Source organism: Xenopus laevis, chromosome 2L (genome assembly GCF_017654675.1).
Source record: "Xenopus laevis strain J_2021 chromosome 2L, Xenopus_laevis_v10.1, whole genome shotgun sequence".
NCBI lineage: Eukaryota > Metazoa > Chordata > Amphibia > Anura > Pipidae > Xenopus > Xenopus laevis.
The window spans coordinates 150938417-150954187 of record NC_054373.1 but is presented as its reverse complement, the minus strand read 5'-3'; the positions used below and the strand labels follow the sequence as shown (position 1 = coordinate 150954187).

Sequence of the window (15771 nt, the reverse complement as noted above, 5' to 3'; positions counted from 1 at the left end):
GTTTTGATTCCTTCTCTATACAATGCTGAAAAATTATATTTCTGATTTCAAAAATAACCTGCTCATACAGGACAAGCTACTTCATCTAGACATTTAGCACATAAGGTCAGGGCTGAAACTAAGGGAAGGCAGGACATGCACCTGACTAGGATGCATTACTCTGGGTGCGGGGTTCTGTTAACCAGATTAATCAGATTGCCACAAATACCATGGTCAGTAAATATAATTCTTTTAGGAGTTATTAGAACAAGTACAGCATTGACATAAAGGTGTGGGACCTGTAAGGAAGTTCAAATTTTAGACAGAGAGGAAATTAATATTTTTAAGCTTATCTTAATCATAGATTAATTTAGGACTTAACCCCTAGTAGACCGATTAGTAATGCAGTACAATAATTATCATAAACATGTATAAAATGGCAATATTTATTCACAACCATGCCAACAAATATTCAATTAAAAACACATTTAAATACCATTGGTAATACTAGAAAGAGAACGGGACCCTCCTATAGTTATATACAAATTGCTACATCCAAAATACTAAAAGGTACTTTAAAAATGTCGACAATAAGATTATACCTTATTAATAAATAACTTATATAGTTGCATCTTATTAAAAGACAAAGTGTTTCACCATATTAAGCATTAGTGATAAAAAAAAGTTTTGTTATAATAATTAGAAGGCATTAGTCTCTCAGCACTATATCCTATGAGTGATAGTTTGGATGTAGCATATTAAGTCCACCAAAATGTTTATAGATACTTCTTGAAAATCTTCATATCGATAGGAGATGCACAGTGTTTGGAAAGTAGCTTCTGAAAATATAGGACAGCAGTCTCAAGAACTTTAAAGTGATCCGATCATGCCACACATACATGTAAGTCCTGAAGATTTGCAATGATAAACTGGCTACTGGCCATGTGCCAAATGGCCCCAAAGTTGAACACTCTTGGCTATTCAATACATGTCCCACACCATCTCAGTATGGGCTCAGTATTTCTTTATTTATTAGGGTTGTTAATATTTTTAAGCTGCAGCAACTGGTCTATAGGTTATAATATAATGTCCTTTCAGATGATTTGCCCAGGAAGCGGGTGCCACAGCTGTATAAACCACCTACACCTGAAATGCTGGCTTATCTGGATTTTAGTGTGAGCACGACTGGCATGCTTACAGGGGTTAAGGTCAGTATCATGTATAGGGTCTCGTACAGTTGCCTCATTCTCATACTCACATACACTTGCACATATTTGGCCTCTACATTAAACAGTAATTTCTGTGTTTCAGATGTCTCATGGATCAGTAAGTGCACTTTGCCGGTCCATAAAACTGCAGTGTGAGCTGTACTCTACTCGCCAGATCGCCATTTGTCTTGATCCTTATTGTGGGCTTGGCTTTGTACTTTGGTGCCTTTGTAGGTGAGTATGTTATGTTTAAAAAAAGGGTAATTGTATTAAATTCAAATAAGACTATGCAACCTCCATAATGCAGATGGAAATGTTGACGAATGATCACTGCTCATCATGACTGATATTTGTACAAGGCCATACACCTAGATTGCAAGGTCAGAAAAATGATTGGATCCTTCTCTGATATGCCCACCTTGAGTTGGGTGATATTGAGCTGCAGGTCCATCCGTGGGCTCTATACACGGCCAATCATCAGGCAGAGTAGGCAGCTTTTATCGGCCCATGTATGGCCTCCTTTCTTATCAGTTTGTGTGCAGGCATATAATGCAATGATTTCATGATTTCATTTCTGTATGTACTACTTGCCATTAATTCATTACCCTGACTTTGTCTTGCAGTGTTTATTCTGGTCATCAGTCTATATTAATTCCTCCTATGGAGTTGGAATCCAACTTATGCTTGTGGCTCTCTGCTGTGAGTCAGTATAAAATTAGGGACACGTTCTGTTCTTATTCGGTTATGGAGATGTGCTCAAAGGGACTGGGGAACCAGATTGAGGTGCTGAAGGTAAGACAATAGAAACAACTAAATGCTTCAACATTTTGCTGTAAAGCAGAACTATATGTTAATCAAAGCATTAGTCTAAAAGTAAAACAAAGCATTAGTCTAGACAAATTCCACCATACCAGCCCAAGGTCATCACAGCCCTGTACTAATGAGGATCGGTGCCTCTGAAGATGCCTCCTCTGTAGCTCCCCATTTTATAGTTCCCCATTTTCTTTTCCATTGACTTACAGCACATGCTCTGAGCTGCTTTCACTTACCTGAGCATAGGGACCTATGCACTATATACAGTACAGAATATATTTACAGTGCAAGACTGATTGGTAATTCATTCAGATTCCTATTGCTTAGTTAGTAAATAGAAACCAGTGCATTAGCCCTATACCGTTAAAAGGGTGGGTCACCTTTAAGTTAACTTTTACTATGTTAATGACCCCATCTAAAAAACAAATGCTCTGTAAGACTACAAATTTATTGCTATTTTTCATTACTCATTTTTCTATCAGGACCTCTTCTATTTATATTCCACTCTATTATACACACAGAGCTACGTGTAGCAACTACTTGTCACGTCTATGAAATAGACAATAGTTATAATTGGCTTTGCTAAGACACTACATGTGTTTTAGCAGAGACAATTCTCAGTATTGTCTATGGCAGGGTATTTTTGTCATTTTATAGCCACAAAAAGTAGCTGCTACCAGTAGCTCTGTGTGTGTTCATTCTAAATGATTACATACCATGATCCAGGATGGAGAGCTGCTGTGTACAGCTTTGAAGGCATGGACCATTACTGTTATAGGGGTGCTGAATCTCTTGGTGGGGACATTATGTTCAGTATTTAAATTACAACATTTCCAGCCAAAACAGAAATAAATGACACCCTGATCCTTAAGACAATTCTGTTGGTGACAAGAAAGATATAGATGTGAAACTATTCTTCTTATTCTGTTCCTTTAAATGTCACTGTAGCTAGAGGTTCTGTCCCAGAGTCTACAAATGTTACTCTAAACCAGGGGTCCCCAACCGTTTTATCCGTGAGCCACATTCAAATGTATAAAGAGTTGAGGAGCAACACAAGCATGAAAAAAGTTCTTGTTGGTGCCAAATAAGGTCTGTGATTGGCTATTTGGTAGCCCCATGTGGACTTGTAGCCTACAGGAGAGTCTGTTTGGCAGTACACCTGGTTTTTATGCAATTTAAACTTGCCTCCAAGTTGGGAAATCAAAAATAAGCTCCTGCTTTGAGGCCACTGGGAGCAACATCCATGGGGTTGGTGAGCAACTTGTTGCTCGTGAGCTACTGGTTGGGGATAACTGCTCTAAACCAATAAAAAAGCTATAGCACTCATACTAATACATAAAACCCTAAATGATTGCTGTTTGTCGCTCTGTGGAATTGCCTCTGCATGATATTCAGTATGAAGTCTCACATGTGCTCAAAGAGTAACCAAACCAATGGAAACAATCTCTTCTGTATTGTTTAGACCAAAGGCATTAATCTGTCCTATGTACGGACCTGTGTGGTGGTGGCAGAAGAACGTCCGAGGGTTGCTTTAACGTATTCCTTTTCAAAACTCTTCAAAGACCTTGGACTGTCTCCCCGTGCTGTGAGCACAACCTTTGGATCCAGAGTTAACACAGCTATATGCTTGCAGGTAAGAAAAATAAAACATTCCCATGTTTCCCATCTGCGTGGTCACATGGTATAATAAAGCACCTGTTTCCAGCTACTGTAACTATATTAGATACATTTTTTATTTTGCACAGTCTATCTATTTACCCAGTTTTTATTCTTATACTGAGCAATTCCTTTAAGATGAGATATCATGTAACAATTTTTTCCTTCTTATATCATCCGCAGGGAACCTCAGGGCCAGATCCTACAACTGTTTATGTGGATCTGAAATCCCTCCGGCATGACAGGTACTATGATCACTGCTATGAACACTGCTAAATGTTTAATATGAATGATATAAAGATATGGATGCAAGCATTAATCAGAAAGAGCTCTGTATCTACGCAAATCTGCATTCATATGACCAAAAGAAGAGTCTAGCCTAGTTATTCTGTAATATCACTGATAAATCCCGGGATGTCAAAGAGCTAATGTTAAAGCTGGCTCATCTGTTGCAGAGATTCTTGCTATTTCTGACTGTGTAACAAACGGCAGGGACTGAATCCTGTTATGACCTTGGTGCTAGAGGATAAAGATGTAGTGATTTTGGCAGACTCAGACAGCTCTGTTGTTAAACCCTTCAGTAGTTGACTAATCTCATGCCAATCATATGCATATTGTATTTCTAATAATATGTCACCCTCATTTATTTTGGTAAACAGATGTATCCTTTTAATAGGAAGTTCAACCGAAAATTCTCTTATTGTGTCCTGTAATAAACTTTGCAGCATCTGCTCCAGCTCTGTCTGGGTTTTCTGCTGCTGCTTTGTTAAACCAGTAACTGTGGCTGCCAGTAAGGAGGCTGCATTTTTTATTTTTGCTGTATTCACTGCTATTGTGCAATTGCTCTCTGCACCACTTGCACTTTTGTTAGTGTATCTGGTGCAAGTTGCTAATGCAGCACTCTGGAGCACAAGGGAGACCTGTGCTTAAAGGAACAGTAACACCAAAAAACTTGATGTTATCTGTTTAAAGTAATGGAAATATCATGTAGTGTTGCCCTGAACTGGTAATCAAAAAACAAGTGTTTAAAGGGATACTGTCATGGGAAAAAAAAATGTTTCAAAATGAATCAGTTAATAGTGCTGCTCCAGCAGAATTCTGCACTGAAATCCATTTCTCAATTTTGAAATCTGACATGGTGCTAGACATATTGTCAATTTCCCAGCTGCCCCAAGTCATGTGACTTGTGCTCTGATAAACTTCAATCACTCTTTACTGCTGTACTGCAAGTTGGAGTGATATCACCCCCCTCCCTCCCCCCCCAGCAGCCAAACAAAAGAACAATGGGAAAGTAACCAAATAGCAGCTCCCTAACACAAGATAACAGCTGCCTGGTAGATCTAAGAACAGCACTCTATAGTAAAAACCCATGTCCCACTGAGACACATTCAGTTACATTGAGAAGGAAAAACAGCAGCCTGCCAGAAAGCATTTCTCTCCTAAAGTGCAGGCACAAGTCACATGACCAGGGGCAGCTGGGAAATTGACAAAATGTCTAGCCCCATGTCAGATTTCAAAATTGAATATAAAAAAAATCTGTTTGCTCTTTTGAGAAATGGATTTCAGTGCAGAATTCTGCTGGAGCAGCACTATTAACTGATGACAGGATCCCTAACATACCTATGTATGTTATATATGCAGTGAAAGTGTGCCTGCCATGCATATGGATGTCCATGTAAACGTTTCATTCACAAGTAGGAGAAGATGTAAGCTTATGGTTCACTGGGATCCTTAGACTTAGCACTTGCTCAAGGCAAGTGTTAAAGGAAAATACTATAGCTGGTAGCCGCACCTTCTAACCAGTTGTTTTTCTTTAGGGTTGCCCCTTAAACCGAGAGTTAGAAGCAACTTGACATGGATGTGCTGACCACTCCTATATAAATATTTGGTTTGGTGCTCAAAGGAGAGACAGAAAGCGGAGTATATAGCGTCGCACAATCCTGAATTACCCTTGTGTTAAACAATGTGTCTGCCTGCCTGAAGCGATCAACTTGTATTGAAATAAATAAATAAATTATTATATTCGTGTTGTGCTCATTGCAATCATGTCTTCTGTGATTAACAAAACAAAATTAATTAAAGTGCATTTATAAACAGTTCATGGTGACTTAAATATTTAAAGTGCATGGTGCTTGGTTGTGAACATGGGAATGTGCTTGAACCTGCGGCTTGGACTAATTAAAGAGACATCATAAAAAGTAACTTTTATTTCATCTACTAAAAATTCATGGATAGAGAGGAGGTTAATTGTTAAAACCACTAAAAACAAGTAAAAATTCAGGGTGGAAATCGGATCTAGATTTGGTATAGAAAAGGGGTGACAGTAAAATGTTTCCTTTAGACTGTTCCCATATCGATCTTACAACACCCGTTTCCCTATACTGGCTGATTAGTAGTATGGGAGTACGTTAAGAATAAATTAGCACTGTTGCAGTGATCTCCAAAAACGACTGAGCGAAGGTAAGTGAGGATTGGGGGTTGTGGGGAGGTGCCCCTTAAGTAGATAAGCGTAATGTGCCAGCCACTGTACAGTAGCTCAGCCGCTAACTTAGCGGTTTAAATTTTGGGAACTATAAGGAATCTTACCAAAGCACGCAGTGGGTTAGAGGACCAGGGGGGAAGGATCGGATGATAATTTCTGGGTGGGGGAACCTATCCTCAGAACGTCCTGCTCAGCGGTTCTGTCAGTGCGATGTGTCGCTTTTGTAGTGTCTAGGGAATAGGCCACAACTCATTAGGTGCCTCTGAGAGGACACAGTGTCAGTTAAATTTTGCGCACATCATACTGTACAGTGGCTGGCACATTACGCTTATCTACTTAAGGGGCACCTCCCCACAACCCCCAATCCTCACTTACCTTCGCTCAGTCGTTTTTGGAGATCACTGCAACAGTGCTAATTTATCCTTAACGTACTCCCATACTACTAATCAGCCAGTATAGGGAAACGGGTGTTGTAAGATCGATATGGGAACAGTCTAAAGGAAACATTTTACTGTCACCCCTTTTCTATACCAAATCTAGATCCGATTTCCACCCTGAATTTTTACTTGTTTTTAGTGGTTTTAACAATTAACCTCCTCTCTATCCATGAATTTTTAGTAGATGAAATAAAAGTTACTTTTTATGATGTCTCTTTAATTAGTCCAAGCCGCAGGTTCAAGCACATTCCCATGTTCACAACCAAGCACCATGCACTTTAAATATTTAAGTCACCATGAACTGTTTATAAATGCACTTTAATTAATTTTGTTTTGTTAATCACAGAAGACATGATTGCAATGAGCACAACACGAATATAATAATTTATTTATTTCAATACAAGTTGATCGCTTCAGGCAGGCAGACACATTGTTTAACACAAGGGTAATTCAGGATTGTGCGACGCTATATACTCCGCTTTCTGTCTCTCCTTTGAGCACCAAACCAAAGTGTTAAAGGAACACTAACATTAAAAAATAAGTGTTTAAAATTAATAAAAATGTAATGCAGTGTTGCCCTGCACTGGTAAAACTGATCTGTTTGCTTCAGAAACACTACTATAGTTCATATAAACAAGCTGCTGTGTAGCAATAGAGGAAATTGAAAAAAGACTATATGGCACAGGTTAAATAGTGGATAACAGATAACACCATTATGTTCTACAGAGCTTATCTGCTATCTGCTGTGTAACCTGAGCCTTTTCTCCTTTGAATGGCTGCCCCATTGCTTCACAGCAGCTTATTTATATAAACAATAGTAGTGTTTCTAAAGCAAACACAGCAGTTTTACAAGTGCAGGGCAACACTACATTATATTTTTATTAATTTTAAACACTTATTTTTTAATGTTAGTGTTCCTTTAACACTTGCCTTGAGCAAGTGCTAAGTCTAAGGATCCCAGTGAACCATAAGCTTACATCTTCTCCTACTTGTGAATGAAACGTTTACATGGACATCCATATGCATGGCAGGCACACTTTCGCTGCATATATAACATACATAGGTGTAAATCTTGCAGCAACAAATGTCTGCTAAGAAAAAACGGTGCATTTTGGAAAAAGCCACGGTGATTTGTTTCTGTATTTTGCATATAGCACACTGCATCATTTTTGTAAATGAGCCCTCAAATCTCTGTCTCTATTTTGCCGGTGTACAAGTGATAAATGTGGTGCAGATCAAAACACAGATAAGAATAGATACAGATTTCCAAAGTGCTTCAAATAAATAGTAAAGAATTCTCTTTCCTGTATGATTCAGGGTGCGCCTGGTGGAGAGGGGATCTCCGCAGAGTTTGCTCTTATTGGAATCTGGAAAGGTAATTCAATGCATTGATGGTATCTTTGTATGTTACATGATATAGATATATTTCACATACATGGAGTCAGGGTCGTCATCAGAGGGGGACAGTTATAGGGGGCTCGAGGGTAAGGGGGGCCCGACCACGCCACACTTACTTGATTAGCCGGGCCCCCCATCCACAGCCCAGGGGGCCCAGGAAATGTAGTCATATGGGGCCCTGTGATTTCTGATGGTGGTCCTGCATGGAGTGATCATGTAAAGCAGTGATCCCCAACCAGTAGCTCGCGAGCAACATGTTGCTCCCCAACCCCTTGGATGTTGCTCCCAGTGGCCTCAAAGCAGGTGCTTATTTTTGAATTCCAGGCTTGGAGTCAACTTTTGGTTTCATAAAAACCAGGTGTATTGCCAAATAGAGCCTCCTGTAGTCTGCCAGTCCACATATGAGATACCAAATAGCCAATCACAGCCCTTATTTGGCACCCCAGGAACTTTTTGCATAACTGTGTTGCTCCCCAACTCTTTTTATTTTAGAATGTGGCTCACAGGTAAAAAAAAAGGTTGGGGACCCCTGATGTAAAGGATAGCGTTGGTTGGGACATAACGAGGAGCATTTCAAAGTAACCAATTTGTTTGTGTTTCAGATTTTACCTGGTGTCACCGTAATTATTGTTAATCCAGAGACCAAAGGACCATTGGGAGATTCTCACCTTGGAGAGGTATGTTGTGCTTTAACATAAATGTGCCAAAATCCACTTAGTGTATTTTAGTTTCCAAAAATTCAATGTCATTTGACTTTTTTATTCGTAATTCATGTTACTGGCAGAGCTGCTGGGTTCATAAATCTGTCTTCTCTGGTCCGAGAGAGAAACTTGACACACTAACCATATCATGTTATATCCATAAATCAGTTTATTGTAGTTCATTTTAGTTAAACAACAAGGAAACTTTCTGGACTGGCTGAGGAAAGTGGCACCGCCATCTTCCTTATTTTCCCAGGTCAGTGGTGTAATGATCAGGCCCACACACAACTACGCAGCCTCCTTCTGCCTCCCGCTCATTTTCGGCCAGCAAGTTAAAGGAGAAGATGTGTCTGAGACCATGGGGGTCTGCTGTATGGTAGTCGCTGTCCCAGATATTCTTTGTAAAGACTTGGGATGAGTTTATTCTCTGTACAGGAAGTACTAGCATTGCTAATTTGCACACGAGCCTAGCCCAAGTTACACAAGGAATGCCTGGGACAGAGAGATGGCAGCGCTTCCCTGTACCACAGAATGGTGCTTTTTATTTTATATAGAAGAGACACTGTGGCCCAGGGCAGGAGGTTGTTAGGCACCCCCCAAGTGCTTTAAAGGGGTGGTTCACCTTTAACTTAACTTTTAGTATGTTATAGAATGGCCAATTCTAAGAAACATTTCAATTGGTCTTCATTATTTATTATTTTGTAATTTTTTTAGTTATTTGCCCTCTTCGTTTGACTCTTTCCAAACATAAACTCTGTAAGGCTACAAATGTATTGTTATTGCTAGTTTTTATTACTCATCTTTCTTATTCACATTCCAGTCTCTTTTATTCAAATCAATGCATGGTTGCTAGGATCATTTGGACCCTAGCAACCAGATTGCTGAAACTGGAGAGCTGCTGAAGAAAAATCTAACTCAAAAACCACAAGTAAAAAATGAAAACCAACTGCAAATTTTCTCAGAATATCACTCTCAAAAAGTTAACTAAAATGTGAACAGCCTCTTTAAGGTTTCCTTATTCCTTAATAGCTGCTACAAATAGTAACCATACTGTTCACACTCAGTCCTGTGACCCATAGTAACTAGAATTGCCATTTTTTGCACCAAAATTTACTTCTAGGTGTAAAAACTGTTTTGTACATGTTCTGTCTGTAAGCCAGTCGTAATGTAGCCAATGTAGTTGATTGAGATTGGGGGGTGCTTGTTATTGCACTAATGGGGGTAACATTTCTTAGAAAGAATTTGCAAAGCTAGATTTAAGTGTTTATGTCTGCACTTTATACAGACTGTTTAGTTGCTTTTGTTGTGTTCTTATTGCAGATATGGGTGAACAGCTGTCACACAGCCAGTGGATACTACACAATATATGACAGTGAGACTCTGCAGGCTGATCATTTCAATACCAAGCTGAGCTTTGGGGACACACAGACACTTTGGGCCAAAACTGGGTATCTTGGCTTTGTCCGCAGGACAGAATTGACTGATGCAAATGGAGGTAAGTTAATGTGTCTTCCCCTTTAGTTTTGTTATACTAGTGGAGACATGGGTGTCTCACAGTATTCCTGTGGAAGGGAGGCTTGTTATCACTAAAATGTTGCTGGAAAGGTGTTTATTCACTTTTGTACCTGCTGTATCTGTTGTGGCTCATTGAAAAGCTGACTCAGCTGTAAGCAAGGGGCTCTATTTGGCTTCCCATTATGTGCCGCAAAGAACTGAGTTAAGGTGGCCATACACGGGCCGATAAAAGCTGCCGACAGACCGAGTCGGCAGCTTATTTGCCCGTGTATGGGGCCCTCCGATGGACTTCCCCGCTCAATATCTGGCCAAAAGTCGGGCAGATTTCTATTGGACGGGAAATCCCATCGGATAACGGCTGCATTTGTTCTTCGATGCGTTCCTGCGATCCGACCGCCCGTTAGCATCGTTAGGATCCAATCGTTGGGCCCTAGGGCCCACGATCGGATCAGCCCGATATTGCCAACCTCAAGGTGGGCATATCGGGGAGAGATACACACGTTTGGCGACATTGCCAAACGAGCGGATCTCTCCGTGTATGGCCACCTTTAGAGTTAGAGAGATGCCCTGTTCTTGTGAATCCAATTGTGACACCCTGAATACAGATTTAATAGATGCTGTTTAATAGCTTTGTATTGGGTGCCCCCCCCGAGGGTGATCTGGACATGCACAGGGCCACTGACTATGGAATCCCATTAAGATAAGGACCCCCAAAATAAACGGGTGCATGCATGCTGATTTTCATTCAGTTTCATAAGGCTCTTGTACCATTTGCTCTGTACAAAAAAAGGCTCTTGAAACAAACATTAAAACCTGTGTGTCTTTCTGCTCTGCAGTTTCACAAACCAGCATTCCATATTCAAACTATATTCACACTCTAATATGAAATATGTTTTCACTAACACCCACATAACTGCAAGAGCGCAGGCGTCTTCGAGAAGAGGAAAGAGTTTCTCAGATGCAACTGATTGACTGATGCCCTTGAATCAAGCAGCCATAAAACATTAAATCAACAAAAATAAATGGCTTGTATACAGTATCTGCTCTAAGAAATAATTGCAGAATATAATAACGTGCAGTCTCACTACATAGACCCCAAAGGTTACCCAAAAACTGGAAAAAAAAATAGTTACCCAAAACTGGAAAATATCACTTAAGTATAGAGACCTGCTAACAATGAATGCAGCAGCAAAAATAGCTGTAAAATGTAAAAAGTCTTTATTAGGCTTTAGGCTATACAAGTCCTAATGAAGACTTTTTACATTTTACAGCTATTTTTGCTGCTGCATTCATTGTTAGCAGGTCTCTATACTTTAGTGATAATTTCCAGCTGTAAAACATTCCTTTGTGACTCATGAGTTTTGTGTTTGTGTGGCCTTCATACAGAGCGACACGACGCGCTGTTTGTGGTCGGAGCACTAGATGAAACGCTGGAGCTGAGGGGCCTCCGTTATCATCCAATTGACATTGAGACTTCAGTTTCACGCATACACCGGAGTATTGCCGAGTGGTACGTAATAATCCTGCCAGAAAATGTGAAAAGTGGGGTCAGTAAAACCCAATGCCAATGGTTTGTCCGCCCAGAGTCTCATGCATAGGGGTAAATTTATCAAAGAGTGAAGTTAGAGATCACCGCAGTCCTCTACAGTGAAATTCCGCCACTCTCCATTCATTTCTATGGGATTGTTAAAGTATTTATCAATGGGTGAAAGCTCATCCTTTGATAAATACGCCTTTCAAAATCCCATAGAAATGAATGGAGAGTGGCAGAATCTCACTCTAGAGGACTGCGGTGATCTCTAACTTCACTCTTTGATAAATATACCCCACAATGTTTCTTCTGTAAATCCCTAACTGCTCAATACAACACCCCTTAATATTCCAGCGTATTGCTCGGCTTTGGTGCCTGAAATACAGTTCTTTCCCTAATGGAAACTGAACGCTTTAAGCCCATTTAAACCTTTGGTGAGGGTCCCATCTCCCTTATTTTAAGGTTACAGATGTAGTGTTTCAGCCATAGTTTTAACAATATATAAAACAGCAACTAGTTTGCCCCCCCCCCATCCCACTATGATTTCTAAAAAAAAATATAAACATTCTCAACTCTCAATTGATTGGACTGAGGAGCTCTCTCAAGCGCTACCATAGGGGTGAGTTCCACAAAGGGGGTCTTATAAAGGGGTCAGTCTGACCATTTGGGGATCACTGGTGTAACTGTATTGTAGTGGAGCAGGAACTTCAAAGACAAATCTTCCAGACAGACTTGTAAAAGTAGTTGTAGCTGCCTGTGTGTAACGTTATTCCCTGTCTGTATTCAGCGCTGTTTTCACATGGACCAACCTGCTGGTAGTGGTGGTGGAGCTGTGCGGCTCTGAACAGGAGGCTCTGGACTTGGTTCCTCTGGTGACCAACGTGGTGCTGGAAGAGCATTACTTGATTGTGGGAGTGGTGGTGGTGGTGGACCCTGGTGTGATTCCCATCAATTCCCGAGGAGAGAAACAACGGATGCACCTGCGGGACAGTTTCTTAGCGGACCAGTTGGATCCAATCTACGTGGCGTACAACATGTAACCCTGCTCCCAGATTCCACTCAAGGACTTGCGCTTCTGTTTGTCTCTCTGTAATACCCATGCCTGATGCTCGTCTCAAACGTCTATTATCTTCCTAGAATAACGTCTAGTGAGTCCTGCTCTCTCTGCATTCTTTTCTGAAAGGGAACAGTTGTGCTAAGTAGTATTAAATCACTGGATGCTAGCGGCCCCCTCCCTGCGCAATAACAGTATAAGTGCAATGCTTTGTTAATGCAACCTCCATGTAGCAGGGGTTTCTTTCCTCCTCCTTCTCCTCTTTCTCCTCCTCTACTTTCTTCTCCTCCTCCTCCTCGTCCTTTTTAATCTCCTTTTGATTTGCAGCCGTCGCTCCTTTTGGGTTTACTGTTTGCCCTTTAACTTAATGCAACTGCTTCTATATACATCTATATAAAGGTGCCATGATCACCTTCTGTATGGGCGGCACAGGTAGGGGTAATGAGCCTCGCTAGCCCTGCAGGGGGTGGGGATTGAAAAACAGAAATTTGACTAAAAAAAAAAAAACTAGATTTTTTTTCCATTTAGAGATGTCTTAAATGTAAAATATTATGCTTCTATTTTAAATATGTAAATATTAATATAATGTTAAGGTAAATATGGAATCGCTGTGGAGCTGTTCTAGGACTGCAATTTGAGGGTCTTTGCATTTTACTAGGTTTTCAATGTATAGACAACGCAAGTGATAGGAGGATTGTCTTGTTCCATACAGAAGTATTTTGTTGCTACTAATGTACATGTGCTGAATGTTTCACCAGTCGCTCCGTGGGAATTGGCTAACTCTCCCGCCGTTTGCCAGCCGCTTCCTTTGATGCACTTTGTCATAACTGCCTTGCGTCCGGCGTAGTCGAAAAGACTTTATTTTTGTTCATTCCTAACCAGCATTCTGCGCCCTCGCCCAGGCCTCGTTTATTTAATGCAGCCTCCTTTTTCTAACAGTGTAACGTAGGGACGGAAATGTGAATGTCGATAGAATTGTCTATAGAAGAAGAAATGGAAGCCTGCAGAGCCGTATGCTTTAATCATACCCGCGTATGTTCAATGGCCTTTGCATTTCTTAGCACAAGCCCCGTGATACAACAGCCTTATAATGTGCATTTGTGTTACCAGACTCCTGTGTGTCCCCACCAGGGGAGAGATACAATATCATAGAGCTGCTCTATCACCAGCCTGGGAAAAGCCATCAACAACTGGACAACATTTGCCATTTAAGTGCCATTTAAAAGGGTGGTTCACCTTTAGGTTAACTTTTAGTATGCTATAGAATAGCTAATTCTTATCGACTTTTCAATTGGTCTTTATTATTTATCGTTTTTGAATTAATTGCCTTCTTCTTCTGACGCTTTCCAACTTTCAAATGGGGGTCACTGACCCCATCTAAAAACCAAGTGCTCTGTAAGGCTACAAATTTGTTGTTACAGCTACTTTTCATGACTCTGTCTATTCAGGCCTCTCCTGTTCATATCCCAGTCTCTCATTCAAATCAATGCATGGTTGCTAAGGTAATTTGTACCCTAGCAACCAGATCGCTCAATCTGCAAACTGGAGAGCTGCTGAATAAAAAGCTCAAAAAAGCTACATAGCTCAAAAACCACAAATAATAAAAATGAAAACCAATTGCAAATTGTCTCAGAATATCACTCTCTGCATCATACTAAAATGTAATTTAAAGGTGAACAACCTCTTTAAGCAGATTTGCACACACAAGTATTATTCACAGAACCATCCCCCCGGCTTGGCCGTGTATGCGCAGAAGCATGGCGCTATATTTGCATAAATGGGGGTAAATGTAATAAAAGGCGCAACAATTGCTACACGTCTAATCACCTCTATCAGCCAATCAGCAGTAAGCATTTGCTGGTCACCTGCTTTAAAAGCAGGCTTCTTATTGGCTTCTAGCGGCTGCGCTGTACATACTAGTGATGGCGGCAGCTCTTCCTGGTCACAGATATGGAGTGACAGTTGCACGACTTGCTGTTGTTGGTCGCCAGTACAATGTAACGTGTCATTACACTGATTTTATTTAACATTGACTTTTATACTATGGAAGATGATAACTAGGGCTCAGATCCGGCTCATACACAAGAGAATATTTCATTGCAACGTGTACAATTCCTGTTCTTCTCAAAGAAGACTTAAACCATTTGCATTAAACTCTTATTTTTATTTTTGCCCTTGATTCATCCACTTATGTGTCTGTTTTTCATCTGTTCCATTGTACGCCATCAATAACTGACAGTTTATGTCTAGTCTTATAGGGCCGACCTGCTGATGATGAGAGAAGCATCTAAGCGAGTCCAGATCATTATATCGAATTAGAAGGTGCCCTATAGAGAGTTAAGAGCAATGTTTTCATTTTGAAGTATTTGACCTGTTTACATTTTTGTCGGCAAACTGACAAGTAACAAGATGTATTTACACTATTTTGGGAATTCTAATTATTCTTCCTAGTTCTAGTCTAAGCCAGCCAGGCACTCTAGGCTAAAGTCTTGTTTGGGTCCAGTCGGGCAGACCCCTGTATGACCTGGACCCACTCACTATACTTCCCTACCTAGAACCACTACCCAACTCGGCCTGCAAATAGCTCACTGACCTACTGACACGGCACTTGCAAAACCAGACGTGACATCACTTTGAACTGGAAGTGACATCACACCAGAGCCTATTGTGCTAGACATTTCACCACAGGTTCAGGGGAGGGCAGGAGGGACCAATTCAGATACCTAGATGCATACCTCCCAACTGTCCTGTTTTTCGCGGGACAGTCTTGATTTTGACAGCTCAACCAGTAGTCCCGGATTGTTACTCAAATGTCCCGACTTTCTCTTTGATCTCCTGCCCTGAACAACCAGAAAAAGTTTCTAACTTAATTGGCTTTTGGAAGAGAGCCCAGAATAGATACTTTTGTAACAACATAAGATAAGAAGGTCTCTTGGGGAAACTGTGACTTGCAGCTTAAGGGCAGAGACACACGTGGAGATTCTGGGAGGTTAAATC

At 40.6% G+C, this 15771-nt stretch overlaps 1 protein-coding gene across 2 annotated transcripts in view; it reads left to right on the top strand.

Annotated features, from left to right (window-relative positions):
* LOC108708617 (disco-interacting protein 2 homolog B) overlaps nucleotides 1–14099 on the top strand; it is a 126380-nt gene extending 112281 nt beyond the window's left edge. For both annotated transcript variants that reach the window (XM_041582566.1, XM_018247507.2), the window contains exons 29-38: nucleotides 1078–1187; nucleotides 1291–1421; nucleotides 1811–1979; nucleotides 3463–3633; nucleotides 3840–3901; nucleotides 7893–7950; nucleotides 8576–8650; nucleotides 9995–10169; nucleotides 11576–11699; nucleotides 12508–14099. In XM_041582566.1, coding sequence (XP_041438500.1) covers nucleotides 1078–1187; nucleotides 1291–1421; nucleotides 1811–1979; nucleotides 3463–3633; nucleotides 3840–3901; nucleotides 7893–7950; nucleotides 8576–8650; nucleotides 9995–10169; nucleotides 11576–11699; nucleotides 12508–12760 — 1328 coding nt within the window. In that variant the 3' untranslated portion in view covers nucleotides 12761–14099. The remainder of the gene's footprint in view (nucleotides 1–1077; nucleotides 1188–1290; nucleotides 1422–1810; nucleotides 1980–3462; nucleotides 3634–3839; nucleotides 3902–7892; nucleotides 7951–8575; nucleotides 8651–9994; nucleotides 10170–11575; nucleotides 11700–12507) is intronic.
* The last annotated feature ends 1672 nt before the right edge of the window (nucleotides 14100–15771 follow it).